The sequence below is a fragment of the Bubalus kerabau genome, chromosome 11 (assembly GCF_029407905.1).
Source record: "Bubalus kerabau isolate K-KA32 ecotype Philippines breed swamp buffalo chromosome 11, PCC_UOA_SB_1v2, whole genome shotgun sequence".
Classification (NCBI taxonomy): domain Eukaryota; kingdom Metazoa; phylum Chordata; class Mammalia; order Artiodactyla; family Bovidae; genus Bubalus; species Bubalus kerabau.
Window position 1 is genome coordinate 103,036,986 of NC_073634.1, and position 15,400 is coordinate 103,052,385.

General features: G+C 57.4%; 1 protein-coding gene across 3 annotated transcripts in view; it reads left to right on the forward strand.

Annotated features, from left to right (window-relative positions):
* Nucleotides 1-10,137, forward strand: part of USP20 (ubiquitin specific peptidase 20) — a 45,688-nt gene extending 35,551 nt beyond the window's left edge. For all 3 annotated transcript variants that reach the window (XM_055541384.1, XM_055541382.1, XM_055541383.1), the window contains 11 exons: nt 1,839-1,872; nt 2,035-2,080; nt 3,197-3,377; nt 3,456-3,582; nt 4,369-4,538; nt 4,618-4,699; nt 5,690-5,798; nt 6,639-6,741; nt 7,837-7,908; nt 8,441-8,617; nt 8,769-10,137. In XM_055541384.1, coding sequence (XP_055397359.1) covers nt 1,839-1,872; nt 2,035-2,080; nt 3,197-3,377; nt 3,456-3,582; nt 4,369-4,538; nt 4,618-4,699; nt 5,690-5,798; nt 6,639-6,741; nt 7,837-7,908; nt 8,441-8,601 — 1,085 coding nt within the window. In that variant the 3' untranslated portion in view covers nt 8,602-8,617; nt 8,769-10,137. The remainder of the gene's footprint in view (nt 1-1,838; nt 1,873-2,034; nt 2,081-3,196; nt 3,378-3,455; nt 3,583-4,368; nt 4,539-4,617; nt 4,700-5,689; nt 5,799-6,638; nt 6,742-7,836; nt 7,909-8,440; nt 8,618-8,768) is intronic.
* The last annotated feature ends 5,263 nt before the right edge of the window (nt 10,138-15,400 follow it).

Consider the following 15,400-nt stretch of genomic DNA (forward strand, 5'->3'; position numbering starts at 1 on the left):
CCTCCAGCTTTGTTCTTTCTCAAGATTCTTTTGTTTATTTGGGATCTTTTATAGTTTTATGTGAATTTTAGGATTTTTTTCTATATCTATAACAACGTCATTGGATTGCATTGAATCTGTAGATGGGTTTGGGTAGTATGGACATTTTCATAATATTTATCATTCTGCCCCATGATCACAGGATATCTTTCCATTTATCTGTGTCATTGTGTGGGAACAACTCAGTATTCCTGAGTCGTATCCTACCATTTAACTTGATTTTGACACTTTCTACTTAGAGACAGCCTCAGTGCCCAGGGTTAGAGACTCAGTCCTAGAAGACTCCCCCTCCCAACTTCAGACCCCAATCACAAGTGCAAGTTGTCACCGGGCTTCTGACCAAGTGTCTGCAGGTGGGGAGCCCCAGCAGCGCCCTCCTGGGCTTCATTTAGAGCAGCTAGAACAGCTTGCAGAACTCAGAGAAGCATTTTATTACTAGATGACTGGTTTATTATTAACATAAAAGGATATGACTTAGAAAGAGCTAGATGGAAGAGGTGCATCGGGCAGGTCATGCGGGAAGCTGTGCGGTGTTTCCTTTCAGATTTTCCATTTCCTCATAATTCAGTCTGGGTAGGTTTTATATTTCTAGGAATTCATCCATTTCTTCTAGGTTATCCAATTTGTTGGTGTATAGTTCATCAATATAAAGTCTCTCATGATCCTTTATATTTCTACAGTGTTGGTTGTATGTCTCTTCTTTCATTTATAATTTTGTTTGAGTCCTCTCTCTTTTTTGTTGCTTAAACTGGCTAAAGATTTGTTAATTTTTTCTTTTTGAGAAAAAAAAAAAGTTTCATTGACTTTTTTCCCTATTGTCTTTCTAGTTTGTTTCATTTATTTATGCTTTAATCTTTATGATCTCCTTTCTCCTGCTAACTTTGGGTTTAGTTTGTTCTTTTTCTGATTCCTTAAGGTGTAAAACAGATTGTTTGGGAACGTTCTTTTTTGCTTACTGTAGGTATTTGTTGCTATAAAGTTGCCTCTTAGAGTTGTTTTTGTTGCCTCCCATAAGTGCTAGCATGTTGTATCTTCATTTCTGTCCCAGAATACTTTTTGATTTCCTTTTGATTTCTTCTTTGACCCATCAGTTGTTCAGGAATGTGTTGTTTAATTTCCACATATTTGTGAATTTTTTAGGTTTCCTCCTGTTACCGGTTTTTAGTTTCATACCATTGTGGTTGGAAAAGATATTAGACATGATTTTGGACTTCTTAAATATGTTGGGGTTTTTTACTTTGTGAGCCAATATATGATCTCTTCTGGAGACTGTCTGTGTGCACGTCTGAAGAACGGGTGTTCTGGTGCTGGTGGATGGAATGTTCTGTGTATGTCTGTTAGGTCCATTTGGTCTTTAGTGTTATTCAGGTCTGCTGTTCCTTTATTAATTTTCTGTCTGGATGGTCTGTCAAAGTTTCCAACTGTTACTGAATTGCTGTATATCTCTCCCTTCAGTTGTGCCTTCAGTATTCAAGTGCTCCCGTGTTGTCCGCAGTTGTTACATCCTCCTGATGAATGCACCCCTTTATCACTGTATAGTGACCCTCTTTGTCTCTTGTAACTGATTTTTGCTGAAAGTATTTTATCTGAGATAAGTACAGCCACTCCTGCTCTCTCTTGGTTACCACTGCACAGAATATTTTTTTCCATCCCTTCACTTTCAACCTCTGTGTGTCCATGAAGATATAACAGAGATCTCGTGTAGGCAGCATGGTCTGGTTCTACTTCTGAGTCATCATGTGCCCTTCTCCACCATGTCGCATCCTTTCTAACCTTGGTCTCTTTATTTTACTGCCCAGGTGACAACATGTACAGCTGTGAACGGTGTAAAAAGTAAGTGTGTGCATTCTGGAGGCTTCTCCTCGGCTTCCTGTCTCCATCTTCCCCCTGGTCTTCCCCAGGGAACTCAGCCTCACAGAGTGCCTGGGGTGGGAGGGGCACTCGCCCACCCCGGCCCCTCTCCGGATGCTCACGTCTCCCGCTCTCTCCTCCCAGGCTGCGCAACGGGGTGAAGTACTGTAAGGTCTTGCGGTTGCCGGAGGTGAGTAGGCAGCTACCGCCCCTCTGCCTGCTGGGCCTTGTCCACCGTGTGCACAGTGCTGTGCAGGGCAGTGGCTGACCCCCTCCCAGACTCAGGAGACCCATGGAGACTCTGCTGCCGAGTCTTGAGAGACCCCCCCGTACCCCCCACCCCGGGAGGGTCTGGCCGACGCCAGGGAGGCTCGTTTTTCAGTTTGTAACGCAGAGCCCAGTTCTTTCATCCCTCAGCACGCCTTGTGAGGGCAGGAGCAGGTGTGGGGGCACCGAGCTCACCCTCTGGGGTGAGCCCGAGGCAGGGCTGCTGGCAAGGCCTTTCTGAGGAAGTGGCATCTGAGTGGGGCCTGCGGACATAGGCAGGTGTTGGCCTGGTGGAGCGAGACCGGGGGAGGAACTGGTGGGGGAAACCCTGAGGCAGAAACAGGCCTGGCCGAGGCTTGTGGCTGCGACGAGAGGTGCGCGTGGCCTAAGGCACAGGTGCCGAGCTTGGCTCAGCCAGTCTGGGGGGAGCCTTTGTGGAGAAGCCTTCTACAAGTTGGCACCCACAGAGCTGGTGGTTAGAGTTCTTTGGGGGGTCAGTGTGATGGGCCAGTGACAGCTTCTTGTCCAGACCAGCCGAGTGTTTGAGAACAGCCCATCCCAGCGGCCAGTCCTGGTGGTGCAGCTCAGTCACACCTACCTTCTCTAGGGACTGGAAGCTGGCCTGGGCCCACTCCCATCCATGGTTCTTTTTTTTAATGGCTCTAATAAAGGCTGTTAATCTAAAATACAACCAAATTACAAGTAGTCAATAAGGATTTTCCATCCTTGAAAATGTGTATTGAACAAAGGGAGGCTGCTCAGACACGCCGGGGGTGCCCAGCTGGGATGGGCAGCACACCCCCAGGCGTGGTTCTTTGAGGTGTTCACATGGAGTCAAGGGCTGGACCATCGGCTCCGGGCCTCTGCGAGGCTGTAGGCACTTTCTTGTAGTTACCTGGGCTGCAGGGCCTGAGTGGGTCACGCAGTAGGCTGGGGGGGCGGTTCCCGGAGCCCTGACTCGAGGCCCCCATCAGGTGCCGGGGGTCACGGGGCCCTAGCCAGCCCACGAGTGATCGGCACTTCTACCCACCTCCCCCAGATCCTGTGCATTCACCTGAAGCGCTTTAGGCACGAGGTCATGTACTCTTTCAAGATCAGCAGCCACGTGTCCTTCCCCCTCGAGGGCCTTGACCTGCGCCCCTTCCTTGCCAAGGAGTGCACGTCCCAGATCACCACCTATGACCTCCTCTCGGTCATCTGCCACCGTGGCACGGCAGGCAGTGAGTCCATGCCCGCCCCTGCCCCGCCCCCGCCCAGTCCCCCGGGGGCTCCGTCACCGCCTGTGTCTCCCACCGCAGGTGGCCACTACATCGCCTACTGCCAGAACGTGATCAACGGGCAGTGGTATGAGTTCGACGACCAGTACGTCACCGAGGTCCACGAGACGGTGGTGCAGAACGCGGAGGCCTACGTTCTCTTCTACAGGTGCGGTTCTGCCAGCGCGCCGGGGCCCTGCCCAGCAACCCGCGAGCCTAGCATCCCGCACCACCTCCACAGGACTTCACCCGGGTGCAGGGGGGCACCTGCGAGGGCTTTAGGCCAGGGAAGAGTGATGATTGGGGGTTTTAGAAAGAGCCTGCTGCTCAGGCTGCTGTCGGGAAAGCAGGAAACCCACGTAGTTGAGTTGGGTTTTCTGCAATGGTCCTGGTGGGAAGTGATGACGCTGGAATTCTGGCAGGGGTGGTGGGGCCTATGAGATGTGGAGGGTGCCGAGATGAAGGGTGCTGAGATGGGAGGATGCTGAGATATGGAGGGGTGCTAAAATGCGAGGGTGCTGAGATGAGGGTGCTGAGATGAGGGCGCTGAGATGAGGAGGGTGCTGAGATGAGGGGTGCTGAGGTAGGGAGGGGTGCTGAGATGAGGAGGGTGCTGAGATGAGGGGTGCTGAGGTAGGGAGGGGTGCTGAGGTAGGGAGGGGTGCTGAGATGAGGAGGGTGCTGAGATGAAGGGTGCTGAGATGGGAGGATGCTGAGATATGGAGGGGTGCTAAAATGCGAGGGTGCTGAGATGAGGGGTGCTGAGATGAGGAGGGTGCTGAGATGAGGGGTGCTGAGATGAGGGTGCTGAGATGAGGGGTGCTGAGGTAGGGAGGGGTGCTGAGATGAGGAGTGTGCTGAGATGTGGAGGGGTGCTGAGGGGCCTGAGACGTGGGGCTTCCTGCACGGGGCGTGGCTCCCACCCCTGACCCGCCCCCGTGCCACCCCGCCCCAGGAAGAGCAGCGAGGAAGCTGTGCGGGAGCGGCAGCAGGTGGTGTCCCTGGCCGCCATGCGGGAGCCCAGCCTGTTGCGGTTCTATGTGTCCCGGGAATGGCTCAACAAGTTCAACACCTTCGCGGAGCCAGGGCCCATCACCAACCACACGTTCCTCTGCTCCCACGGAGGTGAGGCCGCCTTCCTGTGTGGAGGGCGGGGCGGGGGAGGGCTGGCAGGTCCAGCTCCCCTGTGTACCTTCTTCCGCAGGGATCCCGCCCAACAAATACCACTACATTGACGACCTGGTGGTGATCCTGCCACAGAACGTGTGGGAGCACCTCTACAGCAGGTACTGCGCCTGCAGCGTCCTCTTCTGTCCAGGCGGGGAGGGAGAGGAGGGCTGGGGAGGGGTGCCTCCTTGATCCCACGCGCCCTCACCCCGGTAGTGGAGCAGCACAGAAGCAGTTTGGGAGGGGCTCCCCCTTGCAGCCGTGTCTGCCTGGGGCATCCAGCCAGACCCTCCCAGTCACAGGGGACAGAAACCTGGCCAGAGAGAGCATGCGGTCCCCTCGCAGTCCGTTGTGGGGCTGCTGGCTGGTAGATGTCTCTCCCCACCCTGTGCCTCGCTTGGGGCCATGAGCGCCTGCTGCCTGGGGCCCTCCAGGTTCAAGTCCCTCAAGAGCCTGTGGATCTCTCATGGAGGGGTGAGCCCCTGCCCAGACTCAGGTCACTCTGCACCCAAGCAGGCGGGCTGTGCCATGTCATTGGGGTGATATCATAGTATGGGGAGGAAGAGGCTGGGGAGTCCCTGCTGCCCCAACTCCTTGGACTGGCTCGGCCCCACCCACTGGCAGGTCAGGCGTTGCCTGTGCCCTGATGGATGGGTTAGAACCCTGTGAGAGCACCCCAGGCCCAGTGTAGACCACCCCCGCACCCCCGACCTGCCTGCAGAAGGACCTGCAGCCTTCCTTCGGCGTTGTCCTCAGAGTCAGGTCAGGTGAGCTTTGGCCACCACGGCCGCTGCCCAGTGGCCAGGACGGGAAGCCAGAGTGTTGAACGGTCCTTGTGACCACGAAGCACATATTTGTGATGCCCCTGCCCTGGGGCAGGCGCTCTCCTGGATGCTCCGGGCCCTCAGGTGCGTGGGCAGCCCCGCCAGTCAAGTGGGGAAGGTGAGCTGAGCCAACAGGCCGTGCGCAGGGAGCCCAGGGAGCCCAAGGGCTGGGCCAGGGCGGCACTAGGAGACCTCACTTTCTGGCAGGTTCTGCTGCCTCCCCCGGCGGAGCCCTCCCCTCAGGACTCTTGTGTGTGTCTCTCTCTCCCGCCCACCCGGGTGCAGGTTTGGGGGCGGCCCCGCCGTGAACCATCTGTACGTGTGCTCCATCTGCCAGGTGGAGATCGAGGCTCTGGCCAAGCGCAGGCGGGTAGAGATCGACACCTTCATCAAGGTGCGAGGGGCGGGGAGCCCAGGGCAGGCAGGCTCAGGTGGGAGCCTCGTCCTGTAGGAGACCAGAGGGCCAGAGGCCAGGCCAGATGGTGAAGGGGGTCACCGGAGGGAAGGGTCAGGTTTAGTAAATTCAAGTGCCTCTGCTCAGGGGACTCCACGCAGCTGGTAAAGGGATAGGTGCTGCCCTTTGGGGCTGGATAGTTCTTTATTGGGCTAGCTGTAGGATGTTTAGCAACATTCCGACCTCTGCCCACTTGATGCCAGTGACAGCAAAAATTACCTCCAGACCTGGGCAGGTGTCCCCCGGGGACCGCTGGGCTCTGTGAACTGACAACGGAAGGGTGCATTGAATGAAAACACCAAGTTGCAAGATGGGACCCAGTATGATCCCGTTTGGGAGAAAAAGACTCCTGCGGGGGCCACAGGGGTGTGTGAGAACTGAGACCCCAGGTGCTGCTCGCAGGGGCGGGACCCAGGGTGCCTCCATCATTTGGCAGTCCAGGGTTGGACGTTAGACACCCGGCTTCGTTGCTGTTAAAAAATAATATGTCAGGCTAGTTAAGGAGTGAGCAGGGGACCAGGTTCAGTTCAGTGCAGGGGGAACAGCATCTGCTGTGCCATCTCAACTGGGTTTTTACAAAGTCATTAACAAGAGATTCACCCAAGTGTTAGCAGCAGTCATCGGAGTGGTGGGAGCATGGGGGAGAGGGTTCTTTTCTTTGAACTCGTCTGGCAGTTCTAAACTTTCTCTGGGTGTCTGGTGTTTCATGAGAGCCCAGGGTGGGGCCCAAGGAGGGCTGGATGTTCGCACTGACCCTCCCCTCCGCCCCACCCCACCCAGCTGAACAAGGCGTTCCAGGCCGAGGAGTCGCCCAGCGTCATCTACTGTATCAGCATGCAGTGGTTCCGAGAGTGGGAGGCCTTTGTCAAGGGCAAGGACAACGGTGAGTCAGGGGGACCCGGCCCATGCCCGCCGCACCCCGTGTTGGCAAGGACTTGGGGCTTGCCCACCTCCCGGGAGTGTCCCAGGAGGCGTGGGCTGGGGTGCCCGGATCTGAGCCCACCCAGCAGGTTTTTGGCGCCACCCTTTCCAGCGCTCACCCTCTGCACAGAGCACGGGTGTTCTCCCCGCCCCAAGCTGGGATCGGGTCCCCGCCCCGGCTGGGCCTTCTGGTTACCGCAGGACAGGAGCTATCTCGTGCTGCCCGTTCCGTTCCTGCCCCTCTGCCCTGTGGTGACCGGGGTGACTGCCCTTCCTCCTGCCAGGCCCTTTCCTCTGGGGACTCCGTGGCCCTAAATAGATGTTAGTTGTTCGATGGCTTCAGACTCTAAGGACTTGGACGCTGTTATTCTCCACTCACAGAGGTGGAGGCAGCAGGGCCGTTCATTGAGACCCTGGGCTCGCTCACCTGCACGCGGCTCTCTCCCCACCCCTTGAGTCCCACACTCGGCTCCCACACCAGGGTTTGGAGCCCAGCGGGGCCAGCAGAGCCCAGAGCCTCTGAACACTGGATGTTCATTTCACCCTTTCGAGCACAAGCGCTGGACAGGACGTGGGGAAAGGAGGCGGGTCTCACTGCCATCCACACACCCCCCTCCCCGCCCATAGTGGCTTCGATTGATCAGGAACCCGGCTCCAGAGTCGCAGCCCCATCTCGGGCCAGACTCTCAGATGAGGGCAGGGTCCAGCTGACACTGGACGTCCACCTCCCCCCACCGCCTCTGCCCCAAGCTAGGGTCTGAAACTGGGGCTGGCGTCCTCAGGATTCCCCTCTGCCGGGTCCAGGGACACCATGAGTGCCTCCAGCCTTTAGACTCATGTAGATGAGCCTTTGGAGCCCTGAGTGCCTCACCCCGTAAGACCTTGACCCTGACTTCTGGGGCCCAGGACCACCTCTCCAGGGTCACAGGTATGATCTCACACCTGGAGAGCAGCTCTCATCTGCTGAGGGCTGGAGGCTGCCAGTGGCTGGGGACTGGGTTTCTGCCCACTGCTGCAGAGGCCCAGAGGTCCTGAGCCCGAGCTGTGTCTGTTCCAGAGCCCCCGGGGCCCATTGACAACAGCAGGATCGCACAGGTCAAAGGAAGCGGCCACATCCAGCTAAAGCCGGGTGAGGCTCAGCCCTGCCCCCGCCTCCTCCCAGCTGGCCAGGCTCCCCTCCTGGCTCCTGGGAGCCCCCTCTTGCCACCTCCTGGCTTCCAGGTCCTCCCAGGAGCCCCCTTGCCCCCTGGGTCAGGCTGCTACATCCATCCAAGTCCAGGCCCGGGCCTTGAGCAGAGCAGTCGAGGTGCTTAGCCTCTGCGTGGGTGCCCCAGTCCCTCTGTTCCCTACCCACGCCCTCTCCCCGCTCTGCCACCTCACCTGCCTGTCCTTTTTGCATGACCCCCGCCGCAGGAAACGAGGGGCTGCAGCCACAGATGTGCCCTCTGGGGGTCCTCAGGGGATGGACTTGCCCCTGGAGAACCCCAAGATTCCCATTTACAGCTTGGCACAGGAGCCCATGATTGTCCTCCCCGCCCCCCCTGCCACCTCCTTGGGGCCTGGCGCTCCCAGAGCCCCCCTCTCAGAGCCCCCATACTGCCAAGGTGGTGGCTCCAGCAAGGGCAAGCCCAGCCTGAGTGGCAGCCCCTCGGACCCTGCAGGAGCTGACTATGGGCAGATCTCCGAGGAGACCTGGGTGTACCTGAACAACCTCTATGGCGGCGGCCCCGAGATTGCCATCCGCCAGAGCGTGGCTCAGCTCCCGGACCCGGAGAGCTTGCACGGCGAACAGAAGATCGAAGCCGAGACCCGGGCCTTGTGACTCAGTGGGCCAGTCTGTAAGTCCCCTCCTCCCTGGGCAGAGACCCTCCCCTGTCCCTCAGGCATTGGGGAGTGCCCTGCGCACACAACCCCCCCACCCCTGCACCCCCTCCCTGAGGCTGCTCAGAAGAAGGACCTTCTCGAGGGATGACCCAGCTGTCCCCACAGGCCCCCGCCTTTGCCCTCTGCCCCGTGGATGGTGTCTGTCCCCAGAAGAGAGGCTGGCTGCTCTGGAAACCCAGATGTGTAAAGAGGCAGAAGAGTTATTTTGGTTCACAGTGAGTAACGCCGCAGCTCGGAAATACATCCCCTTCCGGCTTGTTAAATGACCACGGCTCCGCGACGTTAACTCGGGCCCCTGCCGTTGTGTCGTCGCTGTCACCGAACCCGCCCTCTTGCTGGCTCGAGCCCAGCCGTGGTCCCTGGAGCCCTCAAGTCAGGGGCTGCGGCCTTGGGACGGGGGGTTGCAGGGGGGCTGCTGCTTCCCAGGCGTTGCCCACCGGTGCCTGGTCCAGCCGCGGGTCAGAACCCCGAGCAGGGTGCCGCACACCGGCCCTGAGGATGCCACCCCCGCGGGTCCCCGTGCCAGTTCCTGCTGAGGCCCCGCTTCGCCCCGCACCTGGTCGGTCATCACAGAAGTCTCCAGAATCCTGCTCGCAGCGTTTCTCCTGCAGACTTAACAACTCTGGACGCATTGGCAGTTGGGACCCGAGGACGGGCTTGGTGTTCTGTCCGGGGGGACGGTTTCTGGAGGCAGCTGCTCCCCTCTCACCCTGCCTTGCCCTGCCCCGGGCATCACTGGTCACTTGCCCCTGCCAGGGACCTAGGTGGTGCAGCAGGAATCCCTCGTGTTCCTGTGTCTGCTGTTAATGCAGCTTCCGCAGGGGGGGCACTGACATTTCTCCGCAGCACTAAGCCACGCAGAGCCCCTGGCCCGGGGAGGGGAGTGCCTGGACCAGCTCACATGGGTGCGTCCCAGAAGGGTGTCTTGTAGATGCTGAGCGAGGCCACCGCTGGGGTGCTGGGACCCCTGAGCACAGCAAGGTGACACAGAAGCCCCCGGACAAAAGAGCCGGGTGGAGAGGCCCACCTCCTCGGGGCCAGAGTGAATGAAGGGCAGGGAAGGGGTCCTGGGACCAAAGCCCCTCCAGCTGCTGTGCCCTCAGTCTCTGTAGAAGAGATGCCGGTGGAACGTGGCGGCCGGCGGCCCTGGCAGGGCCCCCGAAACTCTCACACTGTGTCACTCACTTCTGTGATCTCGTTGCACCCGGATCTGGTTCCTTCCCCACTGAGGCAGCCGAGATCACGGAACAGGCCGCTGCTGGAATCTCTGGACATTTGCCGCAGCCCTTGGGAAGTTGGCGCTGCCGCCAGCAGCCACCCCGCCCTGCAGATCCTGGCGGCCGCCCGCTGCCCCATTTTGTGACGTGGACTCCGCTGTGCAGGTTGTACTCGCCCCACGTCTGCATCTAGCGTGAGCTCAGAGCGTCCCAGTAAACACATGCCGTGCCCCACAATCCGTGCCTGCGTCTCTGCATCCGCCGCACTTAATTCTGTTCCTGGGTGGGGAGGAGGCGAGGGAACCTGGCTGCCATGGGGGAGGGCTGTGGAACCACCGTGATAAACGTGACAAGTGACCAGACGTGGCAGGGGCTCTGCACGGCTCCCCAAGAGGCTGCAAGAGCGGAAGAGGAGACCGCATCGCTTTCAGCCCGTGTTGGCCCCTGTCCTTCCTTTCCTGGGACCCACCCCAGCCCCAGAGAAGGGGGGCCGGTTGTGGTCGGGGCTTGAGGCCCCCATCGCCCACAGATCTCTCTTCTCTGCACCACGGACTCCTCGGAGCAGTTGAGAAGCAGGGGTTCTTGCTGGACCCTTCGAGGGCTGCAAAGCCTGGGGCGGGGGTACCATGTCCTCCCCAGCGGCTGACCTTGGCACCTCTGTCATGGCATTGTGGTTGGTCGTGTCTGGCACCCAGGGCTCCCTGACACTTAAGTGATGCTAGTGTTTTACAGCCTCTGCGGTTTGAGTTGGTTTTGTTTATGCTTTGGGGGTTTGGAGGGGAGAAAAGAGCTTGAGATTTTATGTATGACTTGAAACGTTTATTTGTGAAATCCCATCAGACGCGGATCTGCAGAAACATCTTCAAGAGAGTGATAAAACAGGCAACAGATACCTGCCCCCAGGAAAGACTCTTACAGTCCCACTGAAGCCCCTCCAGAGCCTCCGGATTGCCCCTGCCCACCTCAGCCGAAGCTCTTTCCCTGCATTTCCTTTGGCCCTCAGTTCAGTTCAGTTGCTCTTTTCGACCCCATGGACTGCAGCACGCCAGGCCTCCCAGTCCATCACCAACTCCCGGAGTTTACTCAAACTCGTGTCCACTGAGTTGGTGATGCCCTCCAACTATCTCATTCTCTGTTGTCCCCTTCTCCTCCTCCCTTCAGTCTTTCCCAGCATCAGGTGGTCAAAGTATTGGAGCTTCAGCTTCAGCATCAGTCCTTCCAATGAATATTCAGGACTGATTTCCTTTAGGATGGACTGGTTGGATCTCCTTGCAGACCAGGGGACTTTCAAGAGTCTTCTCCAACACCACAGTTCAAAAGCATCCATTCTCCGGCACTCAGCTTTCTTTATAGTCGGCCTCAATTTTCTTTATACTTTCACCACATGCATGCTGTGTGTGTGTGTGTGTGTGTGTGTGTGTCTGCATGTATGTGTCTGAGCCTCATTTTAGCTTTGCTCCCCCATTTGAATGGGGGAATCTCATGGTAAAGATAGGGTGAGTGGCTTTTCCTGTTTAACATGGAAGATGGGAATGGGAAAGTTTTGTCTGGAGGGTGGAGTCATCTGGAGGCTTGGAGATGAATATTCATTTGTTGCAGCTACCACAGGAGGGTGGGGCTTCCCAGGTGGCACTAGAGGTAAAGAACCTGCCTGCCAGTGCAGAAGATGTTAGAGATGTGGGTTCGATCCCTGGGTCCAGAAGATCCCCTGGAGGAGGGCATGGAAACCCACTGCAGTGTTCTTGCCTGGAGAATCCCATAGACAGAGGAGCCTGGTGGGTGATGGTCTATAGGGTCACAAAGAGTTGGATACGACTGAAGTGACTTACCACACACACAGTAGGATATAGGTACCAGTTGGCCTTCAGATGTTTCCTCTGTGTTTTCCCTTGAAATAACAGGCTGGGCCACACTGAGATAGAGTGTGAAAGCAGAACAGGAGTGTGTGGTTGGTGAACTTGGTTTACAGACGAGTGGAGATGGGCAGCGCCGGGTGGCAGAGGAAGTCGCCTCCATCTTCTGTCTCCCACATGGCATCTTGTGGTCCGGCTCCTCCCTCCAGGCTGGCCCAGGCCTTGCTCCAGCAGCACCTTTTAGAGTCAAAAGCCACCTGGCAGACCGGGGAGTCTGTAGACCAACTGCTACCTGTGTCTGCAGGCCTTTCCACCTGTCTGTGCTTCTGTTCACAAAGCTTCATCAGAAAATACATTGGTAAGGTGCTGCTGCTGCTGCTGCTAAGTCACCTCAGTCGTGTCCGACTCTGTGCGACCCCATAGACGGCAGCCCACCAGGCTCCCCTGTCCCTGGGATTCTCCAGGCAAGAACACTGGAGTGGGTTGCCATTTCCTTCTCCAATGCATGAAAGTGAAAAGTGACAGTGAAATTGCTCTTAGCGACCCCATGGACTGCAGCCTACCAGGCTCCTCTGTCCATGGGATTTTCCAGGCAAGAACACTGGAGTGGGTTGCCATTTCCTTCTCCAATGCATGAAAGTGAAAAGTGACAGTGAAATTGCTCTTAGTGACCCCATGGACTGCAGCCTACCAGGCTCCTCTGTCCATGGGATTTTCCAGGCATGAGTATTGGAGTGGGGTGCCATTGCTTTCTCCATTGGTAAGGTGCGGCTATCCCCAAAGTGTAGTTTCCTTACCTTTATTCTAGTTGGAATTCCACGTGAACAGTGGATTATCCTACGAGTCTTGCCCAACCACATTTTGAGTCCCTGAGAGCCTCGGGGAAGGAAGTGGTGTTTCGGAACCATACCTCCCTCTGGTTGTCTTGCCTATGACACCTTTATCTGTCCACAGCTGAGAGGCTTGTTGGTCATAGCAAAGGCACAGGATGCAGAAGAAATTAATGCCTTTGGGAAAAGCTCTTAAAGAGAGCCATCCCCATTTTAGACAAAGCGTGTCCAGGAAGGCTGCCCCCAGGATGTATGTGTTCCGATGCAGCCTCCAGGCCGTCTTTGGACCAGGCACCAGCATGCAGCCCAGATGAGGGCTGACAGGAGAGTCGGCACTGCAGGCAGGGCTCTCGGCCGGGCATGGTGGGAGGATGTACACACGTGCGGATTATGAGGCTCCTGGGGCAGAATGCCGCAGCGCCCAGGGCATCCTCCCCACCCCCTTTGCTTCTGGGGCCCAACAGAGGAAAATGAGGAAATCCCTGTGTCCTCCCGCAGCTTTTGGCCCCCAGGCTCTGAGGACAAAGCCACCTGGGGGCGGTTCTGTTTCTGCTCCCATCTCCAGCTCATGGGAGGTCATTTAAGTAAACACCACTCGTTCTACCATCTGGACAGAGATAGTGTTAGGTCCGAACACGTGCAGCTGTGAAGAAATTACTCCTGACACAAAGAGGCTGCTGAGTGCCATTCTGCAGCCTTTGCACTTTAATCCTGGGTCTCAAAGGGTGCTGCAACAAGGCTTATGCCTCCCCTTCTCAGAAAAGGCCAGCAGAAGCCTGGGAGGAGAAGGAGAGGCCTTCTGTAGGCCAGGTGGGCAGCGCCAGGGTCTGGACTTCCTCACTGGCCAGGACCTATGGAGACGTTAATCCCCACGTGGCGGCTGGGCCTGCTATTGGTCACCATCCAGGCCTCCTGCTCCTTCCCTCACTCACACCTGCACCATCCTTTTTTTTTTGCTGTCCTGTGAATCGCACAATCCAGAGATCTCTTTCGCTTTAATTTTAAAAGGGAGGGCATCCTGGAACCACCCCCGCTGCCTCTGCCCACTTCCATTTCCGGTCTGGTCGCCCTCCTGGGGACCCTCGTTCTTCCCTCCTCGCAGGCAGGCTTCTCTGCCACTAGGGGTCGCGCGGGCGCCTCTGCGCAACGGCGAGCGGGGGCGGGGCCGGCCTCAGGGGGCGGGGAGAGACGGAGAGGGGCGGGGCCTGGCCGGGGCGGATGCTGCGATTCCCCGACCCACCGGAGGAGCCTGACCGACTAGTCTGAGTCAGGGCTTGCTTTCTGCGCTACCGAGGCTGCCATCGGGAGCGCACCAGGAAACCAACGGTCCGCCGCTCCTACTGCGTCACCGCCCCTGGTTTTCGATCCCGCAGGGGCGGGGGTGGGTCGCAGAAGGTTCAAGTGTCACTTCCCCAAATGCTTGAACCAAGTAGCTGTATGTAAAGACGGGCCGAGCTGGACGGCGGGCGGCTCAGTGTTTCAGACCTGCGCACAGAGTGAGATCACAGAGCTCCCAGCCCTGAATTCTGCCCAGGAATCAGAATAACACCATCACGGAGACGGGAGTGAGCTCCCGGTCAGAACTGATATCTAAGAACCTCAGAACTGACATCTAAGCTGTAGCTGTGGCGTCGACCGAGTGCTTTCTTGCCGGCCTCCTGTCCTCACCCCGCTACCCCGGAACCGGAGGCCAGAGAGGTGGCAACACGCGCCCCAGGCTGACCCAGCTCCCAGCCCCTCGGTGCTCGCCGGTCCGGCGGGGCGGTGTGTGTGAAGGGTGGGGGTAGGGTGGAGAGGGCGGTTCTAAGTGAGACAGGTGGAGACATTCTGCCTTTTATAGACTGTTAGAGACTATTCCCCAAATATGAGAAAAGCCCAGAAAGAACGTGCTGGCAACATTCTTCCCATACTAGCCCTTTGCTGACAACCTGGACCAGAGGGCCTCGGCAGGACAGTCATAGGCCGCCTTGTTCCCTTGACCACCCCCGTCTCTTGCCCGAGAACCCTGCCTTGGCTCTCTGACACCATCCTCCCCAACAGAGAAGACATCAGGCTTTGCTGAGAACTTGGCGATGTCCGTAGGAGGAGCTGAGGCCACAGTGAGGCTTGGCATCTCATTGGTGGCCTCCCCTCCCACCCCCTCAGCAAGTGAGTGGCACTTGGCATTAGCTAGGGCGCCCTGCTCACTTAATATTTCACTCCCTCACCAACTGTTTTCCTACCTTGGCTCTCAAGAGCCTTAAGAAACAAAGAGGTCTGGGCATGAACCAGTCTGCCCCCAACAAAACCTGGGGTGAGACTGTCAGGGCTGGATATGGAAAGGGCCGGCAGGCGCAGGCACAAGGCCCTTACCCTTAAACGCGGCAGGCTGTCCTGAGCTTCACACAAGCCAGTGATTATTCCAGCCAAGCTGCCAAGAAGAGGGTGGGCTTGAGCACTCGTGACACCAGACCACGAATGAAATGCAAACCTGCTGCAATTTCACGGCTCCCTCCATCCCCCCACAGACAGTTGGGTCCTCGAAATCCCAGCGTAGCTGCTAGCCAAATTTGCATGCATGAAAAATGTTCCGGACTGAAGGAGCTTCCCCAGAACTCTGCACTGAGTCAACCTGAATTCCGCATCACCAAGGTCTCTGACAGCTTTTCCCCAGTGGGCCAGGGTGGAATTTTGAGCTGGCTGGGTCTGAGGCTCTTCTCCAGGCAGATGGCGCCGGGACTTATGTCCAGTTTACACCGTAAATCAATGACCTGATTGGAGCTCAGCCTCCAGCCCAGGGGACTCGGATTACTTCCAAGACTGGGGTCACCTCTTTGTGCAACAAAGCAGTCCTGCGA